The sequence below is a fragment of the Hyaena hyaena genome, unplaced genomic scaffold (assembly GCF_003009895.1).
Source record: "Hyaena hyaena isolate Hyena2069 unplaced genomic scaffold, ASM300989v1 scaffold_600, whole genome shotgun sequence".
In the NCBI taxonomy this organism is placed as follows: Eukaryota; Metazoa; Chordata; class Mammalia; order Carnivora; family Hyaenidae; genus Hyaena; species Hyaena hyaena.
Genome location: NW_024081234.1, coordinates 1,118,736 through 1,137,289, shown reverse-complemented (window position 1 = coordinate 1,137,289; position 18,554 = coordinate 1,118,736). Strand labels below are relative to the sequence as shown.

General features: G+C 58.7%; 1 protein-coding gene across 1 annotated transcript; it reads right to left on the bottom strand.

Moving 5' to 3' along the window:
* Positions 1 to 921: 921 nt before the first annotated feature.
* SUMO3 (small ubiquitin like modifier 3) lies at positions 922 to 12,663 on the bottom strand. Its single transcript, XM_039257113.1, has 4 exons — positions 12,487 to 12,663; positions 7,998 to 8,126; positions 4,467 to 4,538; positions 922 to 2,268 (listed from the first exon to the last, which is right to left on the bottom strand). Exons 1-4 carry the CDS (start codon positions 12,505 to 12,507, stop codon positions 2,191 to 2,193), a joined length of 300 nt encoding a protein of 99 aa, XP_039113044.1. The 5' UTR covers positions 12,508 to 12,663; the 3' UTR covers positions 922 to 2,190.
* Positions 12,664 to 18,554: the final 5,891 nt, after the last annotated feature.

Here is an 18,554-nt window from a genome sequence, read left to right as displayed (position 1 = left end):
ACCTGCACACTTTTTAAAAAAACAAGTTTTCAGGGGCGCCTGGATGGCTCAGTTAAGCGTCCAACTTCGGCTCAGGTCATGATCTCATGGCTCTTGAGTTCGAGCCCTGCATCAGGCTCTGTGCGGACAGCTCGGAGCCTGGAGCCTGTTTCTGATTCTGTCCCCCTCTCCCTCTCTCTCCCCCTCCCCCGCTCACACACACACTCTCCCTCAAAAATAAATATTTAAAAAAAAAAAAAATTTTCTTCTCCGCGTTTACATCCTACACACTATTCTGTAGAATTTACCATATAACATACTATGTAACCTATTAGCATAATAAATGGTTTGTTTATTACCTATCTCCTGTGACCAGAAAACACGTCCACGAGGCCAAGGAGTCTTTGGTTTGTCTGCGGATGCGGTGGTGGTCGCCGGGTGGGGTGCAGTGGTGGTCCCTGGGTGTGGCAGTATTTATTGAACTGAATGAAATTAAACAATGCAAACAAACCTCCCAAGTATGTGTATTTTAGGGTAAAGGTATACAGAAATTTGGTCCAATGCTATCGTGAGTAGGCTGTTCACAGCACAAACTAGTCTTATATTCAAACATCAAAAACACTGAGAAGCCCAGATTAATGTGCATGTTCATCTGCCCCCAAAATCTGCCCTCTCTTTACACATGCTGCCCCAGAGAGGAACAGTGTCCTGATGCCCGTCCAGCTGCAGACTGGGAGAGCTCCTGAGGAATGGGGGGGGGGTCCCCCCTCGGCAGGGAAATGCCACTGGCGCGGCTTAGCCTCAAGGGTGCAGAGGGCAGCCATCAGGTGAATGCTCCGTTTTCAACACACAGCCTTAAAGTGCCTCGCTGCGTGGTCCGCAAAGGTACGGACTTGTACACAGGCCCCAAGGGCCAAATGCAGTATTTAAGACAAGCCAAGAGACAGAATACCAAACTATATTTACTGTTTACAGTAGCAAAGGACGACAAACAATATACAAATCGGGGAATAAACACAACAGAGCCAGCAGACGTCCCACCCACGCCCAAACAGCGAAACACAAGGAAATGCGAACATCTTCAGCAAGGTTTCAGGCAAGCAAGAGAGGACGGTCACGGTCACACGCCATGACTAGAACAGGGCAGCCGTGGGTCCATACAGAACAACGGGAAGAAAACTATCAGAGTTTAATCGGTGCAGATCCCAACACGTCACAGAAGCACAATCACGTACTAAAGCGTAAACCCCACGGCCGTTTGGAAAGCAGCACAGCCCGAGTCCAGGAGGGCGTCGCAGGGTCACCTTTGCACCGGTGTCACTGGTAACGCACCTGGAAGCAGGTCTTTTACACAAAAATCTAAGTGCAAATTCAGCAATACTGAATCTTGCTTGCTTCTACACACACCATAATTACCCGAAGCAAACACGAGGAGGAGCGTGAAACCCCACACTACTACCAGGTGAGAAATGTGGGGATTGCGTTCTTCTCTATTTGGGGGAAAAGCCAGTTTTTGCTGCACTGACCTTTGCCCGTACCATGGCACCGGGCAGCTGGCAGTGAGTGGCGACGGCTCCCGGCCCCCAGACCCTGCCCACAGGGTCTCTCGAGGAGCAGGGACCCAGGGCTGAGTTCTGAAGGACCTGGTTATCTTCCATTTTACCTTTTAAAAAAGCATTCCAGTATTTTCCCTTCAACTTTACCGTATTCTGAAATGCAGTATTTAGCATTTTAAAGACCTGTGCCTAAACGAGACAGTGAAAGTTTGTCTCCCAATCCCAAATCGCCCCCAAAACCTGTCCAACGGAAGCACCCCCACTCCGGTGCCGGGGGTTCTCGGCTGGAATAAGCGGTGGGGGGTGGGGATCGATACCCGGGCTCAGGTCCCCATCGGGACGAAGAGCGGACCTGCAGACCACAGTTTGGGGAACGCTCTGGGGAGGGAAAACAAAACCGAAAGCAAAAACAAACCAAAAGAAACCTTGCAACTTGTTTTACGCAAAGACAAGTGTGACCGGCCGGGTCTCAGCCGTGGCCCCGCACACAGAGTTCGGAGTTGCCCTCGCCGAATGTCGGAGGGAAAGTGACTTTGGTGACAGTCCTCGGGTCTCTGCAGACTCCTTTGTGACCGGCATGGCCACTTGCTCACTCTTCGACAGCGGACGCGAGGACGAAGACACGGTGGGGGCGGTCCCTGTGGAGGTGGCGCCCTTAGCGGCAGCGGCTGCCGCGCGAGCCCCCCGTCTGCTGCTGAAACACGTCGATGGTGTCCTCGTCTTCCATCTCCAGCTGGCGGGGCGCCGGGTGCGGGAGAGAGGGACAGCCTTTAGTTTCCTCGCTGTCACAGAACGGGAGACGCTCAACAGAACTGTCTTCCTCACCCTGTGGAACACCGCCCCCCGCCTCTGCTCGTGTGGCACGCGCACCGTGTGCCCGTGTGCCCCGGGCAGGGGACAGAAGCTCGGTGGCGGACCTCCAGTAAGCCCTGCCCACCCCCCACGCTTCCCGGGAAGAACTCACACAAGAATATTCAAAGCTAAGGACGCTGATAGAAAAAGTAAGTCTCTAGGGCACTGGGCTGGCTCAGTCAGTACAGCAGGAGGCTCTGGACCTCGGCTGTAAGTTCGAGCCCCATGTTGGGTGTACAGATAACTTAAAATAAGTAAATAAAATCTTTAAAAGAAAAAAAAACTGAATCTCATTAAAAAATAAACAAGAGTAGGGGCGCATGGGTGGCTCAGTCGCTTAAGCATCTGACTTCTGCTCAGGTCATGATCTCGTGTTCATGGGTTCAAGCCCCGCGTCGGGTTCTGTGCTGACAGCTCAGAGCCTGGAGCCTGTTTCAGATTCTGTGTCTCCCTCTCTCTCTGACCCTCCCCTGCTTGTGCTATCTCTCCCTCTCAGAAAAAAAAATTAAGAAATTAAAAAATTATATAAATAAAAGAGTCCAAAATTTTTACTGAAGGGCGCCTGGATGGCTCAGTCAGTAGAGTGTCCAACTCTTGATTTCAGCTCAAGTCATGTAATCCCAGGGTCGTGGGATCAAGCCCCATGTCAGGCTCCGGGCCAAGAGCATGGAGCCTGCTTAAGATTCTCTTTCCCCCTCTGACAAAATATAAAATAAAATAAAAATTTTACTGAATATCACACAAAACCATTTTCCGATCAGACGCCTCTAACGAGCGGTATGGGGTCCTGGGACCCGCAGGGCCACACGCCTCGTGGCGGGCGGTGCCCGTGAACCCCGGAGCAGGCTGAATCCCACAAAGAGGATCCGCTAAAGCCAAGGGAACACTGCTGCCCCCCCCGGCCCAGCCCCTCCCTCCCCCCTAGACCAGGGCAGGGGTGCTGCCCACATCTCCGCCTGTGCTGCTGCTCCTGCCGTGGCGGACACCACCCCCCACCCCATCTCCACCTGCCGCGGCAGGGGCACGAACACCACCCCCCCCGCCCGTCTCCGCCGTTCTCTGAACAAAGGAAGCTTCTGCCACTTCACACAGCGGCACTGTGGCTGGAAGTAATGGGCTTCCCGGAAATGTAGAGGAGCGCCGGGCTGGTGGGACAGCAAGGCCACCTCCAGCCCCTCCCGCACCCCGGTGCCAGCAGGGTGACACCCCCCGGGGCAGGCAGACACACAGCCCCTCGCTGCTCGGTCCCCGCCCGCGAACCAGTCCCACGCCTCCCACGACTGCATAGAGGGGAGAAAACAGGCACCGTCGCCTCTTCACAGACGCAGAAGCCGGGGACTCTGCGAGGCTCAGTGGCCCTGGAGCGCAAGGCTGTCCGGCTGACCCCGGGGCCCGGGCCTCCTCGCCACAGCGTGACGCACTGTGCCCAGAAGGGGCTGCGGGGCCACACGGAGGAGGAAGCGCGTGGCTGCGGAAGAGGCTGCGCCCGCCCCGGCACCCAGCCCTTGTGCACGGGCACAGAAAGGGCACAGGATCAGGGCAGTAACTGGGCTGTAGGTTTGGTGTCCTGACTAGAAGCGGGGGGGCTGCGTCCAGGGGAGGTGCCGGGCGGGTCCGCACAACCCTTGGCTGTGACCTGGACAAGGCCGCTCGCCCCCCGGCCCTCCCGCCCCATGCCCTGGCGAGGAGGAGGATGTGTGACCTAGTGCACGTGTCTCGTTTTAAAAACTCCAAAAAGTTCAGGGGCGCCCGGGGGGCTCAGTCGGTCAAGCGTCCGACTTCGGCTCAGGTCATGATTTCACGGTGCGTGGGTTCAAGCATCAGGCTCTGTGCTGACGGCTCAGAGCCTGGAGCTGCTTCAGATTCTGTGTCTCCCTCTCCCTGCTGCTCCCTCGCCCACACTCTGTGTCTGTCTGTCTATCTCAAAAACATAGATTTTAAAAAATCCGTTAAATAACCTAATAGTTAAAACCATTAAGAAAAGAAATGTATTCTGTAAAAGCATCATCAGCAGCTTTCAAGACGATCTTCCCAGGGGGAGCGGGCCAGAAAGCAAGCGCGCGCACAGAGCTTTCGTACCTGCGCGGGGGTGTCTGTTTCATTAATCGGCTGCCCGTCAAACCTGAATCTAATCTGTCTCATTGACAAGCCCTGAAAAGGAAATCCATTGATCATTAGATATTTCCAGATGACACATTAATTCCCAGAAATAAAATACTTACCTCAAAATACCAGAATTCTGTATACACAGATTTACAATCCACTCGATGATAAAAAACTTCCCAGCGGGCCTACGGTCCCTTTCACGCGATGCCCCAGCACGGACAGTTCCAGACACCACTGCTCTGGCAGCACCGCAGGTCCCCGGCCCCACCCCCACCCCCATTCCTCGAGAAGCGACCACAAACCATCCAGTAACAACAAGGCCTGTGGTCAAGGACCACGTGCAGGGGGGGTAAGGGGGGCAGTCCTGACCACCGCGCCAGGGGTGGGGGTGGGGGGCTGCAGCAGCGTTTTCTGTCCAGGAAGCGGCACAGGCAGACCGTCTGTGGCCCCAGGACACGGCAAACAGGGTCCCAGAAGAGAAAGTCTCCTTTTAAAAAGCAATTCTGACTTCGCTTGAACAGAAGAGGCAATGTGAAAACATGTATCTCCACCCCCCCCCCCAGCAACCCTCCCCCCACACCCCCCCCCCCGGAAAGTCGTAAAACAATGAAGAACAAAGACAACAGGAGCGGAGACAGTCGGGCAGACAGAGGATGTGGCCGCCCGCTGGATGCTGCAGGCTGTGGGCACGAGACCCCAAGGTCAGGGCGGCGGTGGGGACGAGACACGGAGCCCCGGGGGCCCCCGCAAGGCGGACATGCAGCACACAGCTGATTTGGGATGACTGCCTGAAAGGTCCTACTGGACCCCCAAATCGGGGCCCCCGAACCCCAAAGGTAGGCACTGTCCCTCTCAGGGGCAAAAGGTCAACGCCAGGCTCTGGACTCAGGATAGGAGGGACAAGTGACAGCCAGCGTGGGAGCCAGGCACCAGCCAGCCCTATCCCCCCATCCCCCGCCGGCTGCACCCCCAGGGCACAGGCTGCGAGCCCTGGGAGCCCCCCCACAAAACCACCAGGCCTGGCAGGTCACCCACGGTGGCGTTGGGGTCAGCAGCTGTCCGGGCTGCGTTCTGGGCACGTGACCAGGACTCGGGGCCACGGAGAGCCAGACTCAGGTACGAGAGACCTCCGGGCAGCGAGGCCCAGCGGGAGGGAGGGGCCGCGGCGCGCACACGGACGAACGTCCTCCTCCGGGAGGTGGGGCCGGGAGTGAGCGACTGCCCGGAGGAGGAACCAAGAACGTCAGGGAAGCAGACATCACGACAGCGGCGGGTCCGCCCGGGAGGTGGGAACAGGAAGTCGAGGGAGTCTCCCGGAAGGAAACCCATCAGCAAGGAGAGAGCCCAGTCCATGCCAGGTGGGCGCGATGACCCCGAGGGGCAGCTCCCGAACGGGTGACTCCTACACGCGTGGGCGTCCCGAACACAGGGGACAGGACCGGACAGACGCTCCAGAAGAACCGTCAGCCATGTTTCCTGAGCGAAAAACAGGACCTTTGTGGGAGGTACCGGGGGCGCCAGGCGGGCTCAGTCGCTGGAGCATGTGACTCCTGATCTCAGGGTCATGAATTCAAGCCCCACGTTGGGAACAGAAATTACTTTAAAAAAGAGAAAGTAAAAAGAACCAGGAAAGTGAAAGGGACAGTGTGCTCTCACTAGACACGACGGTGAGCTCTCAGGACAGAGGATCGAACGTCCCTGAACTTGTCACACCAATGCTACAACGTGATGTGATGGCTCCACGAAAAGAGAATGAGCTTCACCCTAGAAATTTACACGCAGCCAAACAGTCAAGCGTGAAGGCTCATGAAAAGCAAATCACCTTGAGACACAGTGTCTCGAAGGTGCTGCCCTTGATAACCTTTTCCGAGGAAGGTGCTGGAAGACAGGGGAAGAAGATTCAGCCAGAAGATACACAGGATGCAGGCAAAAGAAGTCTCCAGAAGGATTCTGAGGCAGCTCTGTGATGACAGCCATGCCACACTGGTGTAGCCAGGGCAGGAAGGGGCGGGAGGGCGGCTGGACGCCAGAGACGTGCCCACGGTGCCCACGGCCAGGTACTGGGCAGCCCGCAGGGGCTGTGGCTGACCAATCACTAACGGACACACAGAAAACCACACACAAGAACCACGTGACCAGCAGAAGCCCGATGCGGACAGGAGCCCAGTCCCGGGGGCAGCGCCTCCTGGGCCTCAGCAGATTCCAGCACATTCCGAAGCGATCCACACGCAGTCTACTGGAAGGGCAGGGCAGGAATGTGGGCAGACGGCAGTGTCAGAGAGCTGAGTTTCCACCTTTCTTAGGGGAAAATCATCTCTAATGCCAAAAGCATGAAGAAGCAGAAATATAAACCTATTTACCAAGAAAAAGCAAAAGGAACACTTGAGGGGGCTGGGAGTGACCGCCCCCCAGGAGCAGGTCTGACAAGACGGGAGGGAAAGGGGAAGGTGCGCAGGATTTTTATAGTGTTTTTTATAACAATGAGCCCAAGGCATCAGCAAAGCCAGGACAGAAACGAACCAACCACCAGTATTTGCAAAGCATTTGGGGCAAGGCTGCCTCGCACTGAAAGGAACAGGGGCCAGGGCGGCCACGGCCAGGCCACCGCGCAGGCACTCGGGTGGCGCAGGGCCTGGGGGCGAAGGGAATCCCCAAGTGAGAACGAGGACGCGGGACACGGCAGCGGGAAGCACGAGCGTGTGTGAGCCCCGGTCTGTAGAGAGCGGCCCGCCCTCCCTGCCCCTGCGGGGATGTGGGCCAATCGCTCCGCTGCGAACACGGGCGAGCAAGAGGAGGGAATCGAGCGCTCTCTGCAAACCGCACTGTGAGGAGGGCGGGGCACACGCGTGTTCCGGCTGCCGCGGAGCCGCACACATGCTCACTGCTCTGCAGCCTGAGTGTGACCCCAGCTGCGTCAGGACCCGCCAGGCTCCGGGGGAAGGGCTGGTGGTGTGACAGGTGCACACGGGGAATAGCAGATGGGGCAACCGACAGGGACGCTGGAAAACAGGCCCCCAGGAAGAGCATCTGCGCACACACAGGACACGCGCACACATTGCACACCCAGGACACATGCACGCACTACACACACCTGAACACCCAGGACACGTGCACACACTGCACACCCAGGGCACACGCACACACGGCACATGCACACACAGGGCGCACACCCAGGGCACACGCACACACTGCACACACAGGGCACATACACACAGGGCACATGCACGCACTGCACGCACTGCACACACCTGCACACCCAGGGCACACGCACACACTGCATACACTGCACACCCAGGGGACACATTGCATACACTGCACACCCAGGACACGTGCACGCACTGCATACACCTGCACACCCAGGGCACACGCACACATGGCACATGTACACACTGCACACACAGAGCGCACACACTGCACACCCAGGGCACACGCACACGCTGCACACCCAGGGCACACACACACGCTGCACACACATGTACAGCCTGAGCCCCCCGTGGCACGCACCTGCCTCTCGCAGTATGCCTTCATCAGCTTGCTCAGCGGCGTGTGTCTCTTGATTTTGAACTGCACGACGGAGCCGTCCTGCCCGGCCACTTTCAGGTTGATGTGGTCGTTCTCGGTCTTCACCCCCTCCTGCAAAGACATGCAACGCCGGCTCTCAACGCTGCGTTGGAGCAGCCGCCGTTTCCACACGCACGTCTGGGCGTAACTGCCAGGGCTAAGGCTCTAAACCAACCTAATTCTTAAAGTCCTCCGGCCCAGAGTCACTGCTGGGACCGCTTCCTTTTTACACAGAACTCACTTTAACTTGTACTGAAGCATCTGAGTGAAGGAGACACAGTGCAAATCTAAAGAGCTTTCAGATTCTAAATTCAAAGGAAAAAATCTTAATATACCTGGGGAAAAACCCAAATCCGTCTTGTTACAAGATTACTCTTAAAACACCTACTCACAGGTTGTGCAGACTTCTACAGACCGGGAAGACAAAATATAAACAAAGATTCACGACCAAGGAGAACCCTGAGCAGCGGGCCCCCCGGGGGTGCCTGGGTCCCCGAACCATTGCCCAGAGCTGCAGGAGGGCGGGCGCGCCAGGTGCTGTGGGCTCAGGGCCACCTCACTTCTCTGGCACCTTTGGGGAAGAACAGAGTCATTTATTCTGAGCAAGATGATGAAACTGGCCTGAGTCCTTTTGAAAATCAAGTTTAATGTCAACTGTCACAGTCACACAGCCCCGTCTTTCTCCTGCACATCCCATGGGGGGATCCGACTTCCACGTGGGCTGGGGGGGTGCGGACAGGGCTGACCCGTACCGCCTCCGCCTGCACGGCTGCTCCCCTTCCCTCCCCCAGTGCCCAGGCACATAGACCGCTGGGGACACAGAGGGCTCCGGGCAAGAAGTGGCCCCAGGACGCAGGACGTGGGTGTGGAAGGTGGCCCAGCGGGTGGCCTCCTTCTCCGGAACATGGACTCCGCTGTGGGCAATGGGCAGTACCAGCAGGGTGTCCAGGATGGGACCCCCCTCACCAGAGACGAAGGATGCATTTGTTGAGCTTTTTTTTTTTTTTTTTCAAATAAAGCTTTTAGTTTAGAATTTACAGAAATGGTGTGGAGCCAAGCCCTGGCTCTGCACCCCCTCCACCCCCCTCCCCTTAGCACCCCACGCCACACCCACCTGCCCCCTGAGAAGCCAGCACTGGCGCACGTTTCTAGGAACAAAACACGGAGTCTTTCTGGCATTTCCCCAATCTCCCCACTAACGTCCTTTCCTGTTCTGGACCCGATCCAGGGCACCACATTCATATCCATTTAGAGACAGGACTTCTTTTCAATTTGTTTTGTGTTAAAATACACATAACCTAATATCTACTGTTTAAACACTTAGGTTGGTATGAAATACACCCCTAACATCCTACAACCTTCAACACATCCGTCTCCGGAACCCTCTCCATCCTGTAGGGCTGAAGCTCTGTTCCTGCTAAGCCCTAGCTCCCCTCCCCCCAGCCCCGCCCATCCTTTGTCTCTGATTTTGACTCCCCCAGGGACCCCCTGTAAGTGGATGGCACAGGATCTGTCCTTTCGTGGCCGCCGGATTTCACACGGCATCACGTCCCAGGGTCGGAACATCCTTAAGGCTGAATACGATTCGCTGTACAGGTGGACGTTTTGCTCATACATCTGTCTGTGGACCCTGCGGTGATTTCCACACCGTGGCGGTTATGAAGAACGCGGCAGTGAACGTGGCTGAACAAGGATCTCTCCGAGTCCGTTTCAGTGTTTTGGGGCGAATGCCCGGACGTGGGATGGCAGGGTGTGCGGGAATTCTATTTTTGATTTTTTCCGGAACACCCACTCCGTTTCTCCAGTGACCGCCCCATATTACACTCCCGCTATCAGCGCACAGGCGTCCCAGCGGCTGCACAGCCTCACCAGCGGTGCGTGTCTGTTTCCCGGGAACGGCCACACCGTGGGTGTGATGTGTCTCACTGACCCGCATTTCCCTCTTAGCAACAGCCAGCAGACTTCGTGTGCTTACGGGCCATCTGTGGATCTTCTTTGGAGAAATGTCCATTCAAGAGCTTTGTCCATTTTTGGGTTTTTTTTTAAACTTTTTAACATTTATTCATTTTTTGAGAGAGAGAGAGAGACTGGGGGAGGGGCAGAGAAAGAGAGAGACACAGAATCTGAAGCAGCTCCAGGCTCCGAGCTGCCAGCACAGATCCCGACACGGGGCTCGAGCCCAGAAGCTGTGAGATCATGACCTGAACCGAAGTCGGACGCTTAACTGAGCCGCCCCGGCGCCCCGCTTTGTCCATAAGGTTCTTTTTCGTTGCTGTTTTTAAGAGTGATCTACATATTCTGGATATTAACTGATCATCAGATGATTTGCAAGTATCTTCGCCCACTCTGTAGGCTGCTTCGGACTCTGCGGATGGTGTCTCTTGATGCACACAATTTTTAACTTTCAAATAGTCCAATTTGTCTTTTTTCTTCTGTTGCCTGCGCCTGTGCTGTCACATCCAGGAAGTCGTTGCCAAGTCCAATGTGTCAGAAAGCTTTTGTCCTAGGTCTTCTAAGAGTTTTATTGTTTTAGGTCTTACATTTAGGTCCTTGATCTATTTCCAGTTGCTTTTTTGTATGTGGTGTGAGGTAAGAGTCCACCTCACTCTTCTGCACGTGGACAGGGCCTCCTGCCCTCTCCAGGCTCACAGGACACGCCTCGCCTCAGTATAGAAGAAGTTAAAACAGGGGCGCCTGGGGGCTCAGTCGGTTGAGCATCCGACTCTTGATTATGGCTCAGGTTATGATCTCACGGTTCATGGGTTCGAGCCCCACGTCGGGCCCTGTGCTGACAGTGCAGAACCTGGGATTCTCTCTCTCCCTCCCTCTCTCTACTCCTCCCTCGCATGCTCTCAAAATGAATAAATAAACATTTTAGAAGTTGACCACCTAATGGTAAAGTTTAAGCACCCTGAAACAGGAGGGCGGCCGGGCGCACACTTGGGCAAGAGGAAGCCGCTGGAGAACCGTAGAGGCATTTATTTATATTTGCCTTCCCGTAAACAACCCCCCACCCAACATGCGAAACTGGCATAAAGGCAAAGGCTCCGACCACGTCTGGAACGAGGAGGCTGTCCACAGTGTGACCTGTTCTCAAGTCGCGGCAAGGACAGGGCAAGCTTCCGCAAAGGCCTGGGGGTGCGGGGAGGGCCCCAGCAGGGTCCCCCAACCCCAACTCTGCCTCCTGTGTGTAGGAGGATGGGCCGGGCTCCCGTCTCCAGGCAGAGGGGGTACAGTCACCATTACCGGCTGCTATCGGAAGCAGCCTACATGCAAAGCATTCAGCTCATCTCATTTTCCACCTGGGCAAAAAAACAGACCCCGATAGTGCAGACCAAAATACGAGAGCGTTAACGTAACGTCGGACCTTCCTAAGAACTGACTGCCAAGGCACCAAAGTGAGGGGCGCACATCAGGGAGCCCAAAAAGGATGCCGAGCGCAAAGGCCGAGAGCAGCAAGTGGAGGTGGGCGTGCACTCGGAGGGCGCGATGGGAAGGGGGGAGCGCACCCCGGGGGGAGAGACGGAGAGGCGGGCGCACACTCGGACAGCGGCCGCCGCGAGAGGTAAAGAGGCGGCGCACGGCGGGGACGTGACGGGGAGGGCGGAGCGCACAGGGCAGGGCGGGCTGGGGAGGCGGGCGCGCCCTCCGAGGACACTGATGAATACGCGAGGGCGCGCGGGAGGGCGCGGCAGGGCTGCGCTGGGGCGGGCTCACCGCGGTCCCGGGCGTGCGCCCTCCCCGCGCCCCGCGCAGACACAGGGGGACCGTCCAGACTCCCCAGGGCGGAGGCACGTACCGCGGGGGGAGGGGGGCGGGGGGCGGTAGGGGCGGCAGCGGGGGAGGGTCTCAGCGAGAAAGGTCCTGGGGAAGCACGGCCCGGGAGAGAAAGGGGTAAAGGTCAAGGGTAGGGGTCCGATGGGAGCAGAGGGAGGGTGAATCCGGAGGTGGCTGGGGGGTCCCGGCGGGGAGGGTCCAGCCAGGGGCTGCCCTGTCCGCGCCTCCCAGCGCCGTGCCGCCCGCCGCGGGGCCCCAGGTCCGCGGGAGCCGGGCTCGGGGAGAGAGGGGCGCGCACCGGCCGGGGCGCTGAACCCGGACCGCCAGGGCGGACCCTGGGTGGGGCGAGGCGCGCCGCGGGGCGGGGCCTGGCCGGGGCGGGGCCTGGCCGGGGCGGAGCGGCGGGGCGGGGCCTGGCCGGGGCGGAGCCGGGGCGGGGCGGGGCCGGGCAGGAGGGGGAGGGGAGCGGCGCGGCGTGCGGGGGGAGGGGCAGGAGGCCCCCGGCGCGGGGAAGCCCCGCAGACGCCGCCTCCCCTCCCCCCTCCATCCCGAGGTCGCGGAAGGCGCCGGCCGCGGACCGGGGCGGGGGGCGGCGGGGACGGCGCGGGCGCGGGGCCGACCCAGGGGCCCCGGCCGCGCGCCCGCCGGCCCTTACCTTGGGCTTTTCCTCGGACATGGCTGCGCGCGGCGGCGGGAGGCGGCGGCGGGGAAGCAGGCAGCGCCGGAGCGGGCGAGTCACGCTCTCGGCCCGCCGCTCTCCCGCCGCAACTGCTCGCGGGGCCGCGCTTTGCCCCCCAAATCCCTGCGTGCCGGTTGGCCGACGCGGGGGTCACGTGGCGGCGCGCGTGCACGAGGCGCGCGCCCCGGTGTGTCGGGCGCGCGCCCGGCCGGGCCGAGGTTCCTGGTGGTTAGAAATGCGTCACGGGGCGGCCGCGCGCCATCCGGCCGTTCCGACAGCGGGAATGCACGCGGCACCGAGGGGCCCGGGGGCGCACAGGAAAAGGGGGGCGCCCAGGACACCGAGGGACCCCGGGGAACCCAGGGAAGGGAGGGCGAGCGCAAGACAGAAGGGCTCCGGGGGCGCACAGGGAAGGGGGGACGTCAGGATACCGAGGGGCCCGAGAAGCACAGGGCAGGGTGATGCCCGGGAAAGGCAGGGGCGAGCGCACATCTAGGGACCCAGGGGATCGTCCCCAGGCAGGGGACAGGGACCAGGATGGGCACATCATCTTGCAGCCTGAGAAGGGCCTGGCCACCTCCTCGGTGCCCTGGTCCATCGACCCGGTCCTTGGCCTGCTAGAGCTTAGCCAGCCAGGCCCAGGCACACCCACTCATTTCTTGAGTGCCCCGCGGTTTTTCAGAGGAAAAGGAAGCAAAAGCCAGTGTGGTGAACCATCTCTGGTGACCACAGGGGACCTGCTGAGTGTGGCCTCAGAAGGCAGCCCCACTACTGGAAAAGGCTGGGAGCCATGTGTCCAGTTAGAGGAGCCGCAGATGAAGGAAGGAGATCCGAGGCTGACCGGCCTATCCGTGCTCCCCACCTTCCCCCCCACCCCCGGCCCCCAGGGACGTTTGCAGGTGCTCATTAAGCAAGCCCCCCACACCCCAGAGCCGCACCCTTCACCAGGACTCCGGGTGGACAGAGGCATGCAGAAGGCCTTCTTCCATGGCTGCTTATCTCCTGGTGGAGCCAGGCTTCGCCCGTAGGTGCCCTTCTCCCCTTGCCAGTGCCCGTCACGGCGGTCTGAGCCTGGGGAGCGGAGGGCCAGCACCTGGGGGCGCTGCTGGGTGTTTTGTGACCGCTTTCCTGAGGTTTGTGGAATGCACGCTACACAGCTGTCACGTAGCGAATCTGAGCACGATTCATCCCTTATCAGCTCTCTAAGGGAAGGTGGTGAAGTTGTAAGAAGTCACGCAGGGGAAGGTTCCGCCTAGGGCGCAGAGGGCTGGAGCCAGAATCAGCCCAGTCTGAGAACGAGAAGCTGGAAAACCTAGGAAAGCATAGCGTCTCCTAAACGATCAGAGAGCTGGGATGGCAGCTTCCCATCTGCAGGTCTGGCCCCGCCTGCACCTCACATCCCTCCTTCAGTCTGGGACGTCTCCCTCCGTCTAGAAATCTGAGCTTGAAGTCTTTGAAGGCGTCGCTCCATTGTCCTTGTCGGAACACATCCTGGGCCCGGCCCCCTGGAGGGCTTCTGTCCCTGGAGAGGAAACGGGGTCCCCATGGAAGTCCTACCCAAGATCCAAGGACACGAGGCCTGCCTGGAGGCGGGGCTGGACTCGGGCAGCAGAGAGTCTACCCGCCGCCCACTGAGCACACACAGCCTGCGCCACGAGTTCTCCGTCCTTCCGCACAGAGAGGGAGACCGTCCCTGACGTGCGGGTGCGCGGTGGAGGCCTGGAGTTGGAGGTGGAGCGGGAACACTGAGGAAGATTGTCCAGCAAACCATCCTCCACCCTCAGCACGGGGGCTGCCAGAGGGATCCGAGGTCAGTGGGCCCTAAAGAAACATGACAGCCACGAAGCCCTGACTCACTCAACTCCCAGCCTGCTTGACTCACCCCTACGGAGGCAGCTGGACAGAGGAGGGATGTGCATTTCCAGAAGGAAACCCTAGTAGCCTCCGTCTCCCTTGCCCTCCGGAGAGTTCTGGTCTTCTACGAGACCCCCACGCAAAGGAAAACTCCCACAAGCAAGATAGGACAACAGAACCGGATCCAGATTTGACTTAGAAGCCAGCACCGTCTGCAGGGTTTGTGTGCAGGCTCCGGCAGGGAAGGTAAGCGACGTGAAGGGAAAGGTGGGGAATTCCAGCACCGAGATGGAGACTGAGAGAGTCCGACGGAAACAAAGAACAGCGTGACAGAGACGAAGAAAGCTTTCAACGAGCATGAACACAGTCAGTGACAGGAAAGGAACCATGAACTTCTAGATACGTGCATAGAAACCACCCAAACTAAACAAAGGGGGAAATAGGTGGGAAGCCCCCCGCCCCAAGAGAACGGAGCAAACAAAAGGCCTGGAATAAGTAATTTCACATGGTCTAACGTGTGTCATTGGAGTGGAAGAAGAGAAAAGGGGTAGAAGACACCTTTGTAGAAATAATGGCTTGGGGGCGCCCGGGCGGCTCAGTCAGTTGAGCATCTGACTTGGCTCAGGTCATGATCGTGCACTTTGTGAGTTCGAGCCCCGCACTGGGCTCTCTGCTGGTCTCTCTCCGCTTCGGATCCTCTCTCCCTCTCTCTCTCTGTCCCTCCTTCACTCATACCTCTCTGCTTCTCAATAATAATGGCTAAGGGGTTTCTAAAAATTACCATGGCACAGCTCCAAATTCAGAAAACTCACCTGGGATTTATATGTATGCGAGGCACACAGGACAGGCCGTGTCCAAGCTGGCAAAAACCAAACATAAAACATCCCGGGCGCTGGGTGGCTCAGTCGGTTACTCTTGGTCTTGGCTCAGATCACGAGCTCACGGTGTCAGGCTCCACGCTGAGTATGCAGCCTGCTCGGGACTCTGTCTCCTTCCCTCTCTCTGCCCCTCACTTGTACTCGTTCTCTCTCTCTCTCAAAATAAATAAGTGAACATTTGAAAAAAGGAGAAGGGTCACCTGGGTGGCTCAGTCGGTGAGCGTCCACCTTCCACACGGGTCATGATTTTGTGGGTTGAGAGTTCAAGCCCTGCAAGGGTCTCTCTGCTGTCAGTGCAGAGCCCACTTCAGATCCTCTGTCCCCCTGTCTCTCAGAGAGAGGGAGAGAGAGAATCTCAAGCAGGCTCCGTGCTGTCAGCACAGAGCCTGACGTGGGGCTCAATCCCATGAACTGCGAGATCACAACCTGAGCCCAAGTCAGACGCTCAACCGACTGAGCCAGGTGCCCCCGCTAACAGAATCTTGCACTTCACCCCGGGGTCGTTAGCTTGGAATGACAAATGTCCTCGGCGGTCTGTAGAGCAGTGGTTCTCAACATCTGGTCCCTGGACCAGCAGCATCCCCATCACCGGGGAGCGTGTTGCAAATACACATTCTCAGGCCCCATTCAGACCTGCTGATCGGAAACTGTGGCGGTGCCGCGCTCCGTTTATCAAGCCTGCCGGGTGGTTCCCGCGCAGAGCCCACTGCCGGCAAAGCTGCTCTCAGGTACCTGGCCATAAATCGTACGCAGTCTTGCAATACCTCAGGTCCTGATGCGGCCATTCTGGGGGAGGGGCTGGTATTCTGCATTCTTTTCGAGCTCCCTGGTGAGGACTACGTGCTAGAACTTGGGCCAAACGGCAAGGAGCAAGCCTCCCGCTTTGGCTGTGCATGAGTCACTAGGCCATTTGGGAAGATATGCTCTTGTACCCATGAAATCTGGAGAGGGGTGTGGCATTGATGGGCTTAAAAATTCTCAGGGCACCTGAGCGGCTCAGTTAAGCATCCGACTCTTGATTTCAGCTCAGGTCCTGATCTCAGGGTTTGTGGGACTAATCCCTACATCAGGCTCCGCACTGTTAGTGGACTGGGATTCTCTTTCTCCCTCTCTCTCTGCCCCTCCCCTGCTCACATATGCTCGCTCGCTCTCTCTCTCTCTCTCTCTCTCCATCTCTCTCTGGCAAAATAAACTTAAGAAAAAGATTCTCTCGGGGCGCCTGGGTGGCTTAGTCGGTTAAGCGTCCGACTTTCGCTTGGGTCATGATCTCGCGGTTCGTGGGTTCGAGCCCCGCGTCGGGCTCTGTGCTGACAGCTCAGAGCCTGGAGCCTGCTTCAGAGTCTGTGACTCCCTCTCTCTCTGACCCTCCCCTGCTCATGCTGTCTCTCTCTCTCTCTCTTTGTCTTTCAGAAATAAATAAAACATTAAAAAAAAAAATTAAAAAAAAAAAAAAAAAGAAAAAGATTCTCTCTCCCTCTGCCCCTCTCCCCACCCCTCTCTAAAAACAAAGGCATGAAAACTTCCCCAGGTGTTCCTAAGGTGCAGGCACAAGGGAGGCCCCTGGTGTGGGGAAGACGCCGTGCTGGGGTTGGGACAGGCCCATCACGCGCAGCCTGCCACCTGTCCTGAGCGGCGGTTGGGACGCCCCGGGCACCGAGCGGCTGCAGAGCGCACACAGGTGGAGCCCCCGTGGGGACAGGGCGGTCCTGGCGTGCGGCTGCCAGATGTGGGCCCTGAATGCTGGACACGGAGTGGAAGCAGAGACCACGGGAAGTCACCCGGCGGCAGAGGGACTCAGAATTCTTTGAGCCGTGGGGACCGTGGGCTAACTGATCACAGGGCGCCTCGGAAGGACGTGAGCACACAGCTAAGCAAAGCAGGACAGTTCTAGCCGCCACGATGGGGCCTGCTGACCTCTTCCCCAGTCATGGGGCTGGTAAGGATGGGCCCCGCGATTTAGACACAGGTGTAGACCATGAATTGACCCTGGAACCTTCCCTGGAGGGGCCTATGGCCATTTGCAAGGGTTCCTGTGCCCTGGAGCAGGGAGTTCCCAGACCTTCTGGGGTTTTCTATACAGGCTCTGAACCCATTCAGCCCGCTTCTCAGAGTGGGCTAATGGAGGCCAGAGGAGAAGGGGTCTTGCTCCGAATCCAGCTCACAGCGGGCCTGGTGGGAACCACGGCCGCAGACAGTGTCCCTGTGGCCTGCAGGAGGGGCGTCCGTGGCCAGAAGGCAGGCCGAGTGAGACCCAGGCACCCGCATACCAGCCCTGCTAATGACCTGGCGAACCCGCTGCCAGGAGCCCGGCGCCACCAAGGCTTGGAGGACCCGGGGTCCCCCCACGCCAGGAGCTGAAGTGTGACCCCCCAGAACCTGTACTTGGAAGCCCTGACACCAGCACCTCAGAATGTGATCTTATTTGGAGACAGGGTGGTCAGGTTACAAGGAGCCAGGGGTGTCTGTGGGGGGAGCCTAACCCAGGTGGCTGGGGACTTTAAACAAGAGGGCGTGGGGACACAGAGAAGGCAGGAATTCGCACACAGAGAAGGGGGCCTCGAGACGCCTCGGGAAAAAGCCAGCTGCCCACGGCCTCATCAGGGCCTCTGGGCTCCGGCACTGTGACAAGTAGGCGCTCGCTGTCCAAGTCGCTGGGCTGTGGTGCCCTGGTGGCAGCCGAGGCACGCCAGTGCCCCCCCCCCCCGCCCCGGGCTGAGGCCATGCGGTCTGCAGGAACCAAACCCTTACCTGGAGGTGACGCCGGCACAGCCAGGACACCGGGGTCCTGGCCCCTGGGCTGCACCCCCTGCAGACACGGGCTGCTTCCGTGTCTCCCAATCCTGCCTTTGCTTTGACCTCGGGGTGGATCCGCTTTGTCCCTGTCATCAGGCCAAGGTGACCGTGACCTCACACTGAGCTCATTAGGCCTGACGGGGACAGGGAGAAGGCTGGAGGCTCAGTCAGTACCTGTGCACCTGGCGGGGGGAGGCACTGAACCCTGGCCCGCTTGGGGCCACGCCCCCCGGGGGCCTTCCTGGGGATGGGGCTGCTGGGAACGCGTCAGTGTCCCCCCCAGAGGACGGTCGCCACACGACGCACTGGGCACCGTGAAAGGTGCTGCATAGCGGGTGGGCCTCTTGGGGTTTGGGAGGTGACGTGGGATCATCCTCGCGGCCACCACTACTGAGTGGGGCCCAGAGCACGGGGAAGCCGGGGCTGTCTGACCGGGGCCTGGTGACCCAGCACCCCGAGATGTGTGAAGCGTGTGAGCCTTGGGGCAGGTCCCAAGGAAAGAGCCACACAGAGACCCTC

What these genes read in the sequence shown, in the direction of transcription:
- SUMO3 (XM_039257113.1), bottom strand. Translation starts at nt 12,507, where the DNA reads ATGTCCGAGGAAAAGCCCAAG. An exon ending in AGGCATACTGCGAGAGGCAG is followed by an intron (nt 4,539 to 7,997) that starts GTGCGTGCCACG and finishes TTTCCTTTTCAG; the next exon opens with GGCTTGTCAATGAGACAGAT. An exon ending in AAACAGACACCCCCGCGCAG is followed by an intron (nt 2,269 to 4,466) that starts GTACGAAAGCTC and finishes GCGCCCCGCCAG; the next exon opens with CTGGAGATGGAAGACGAGGA.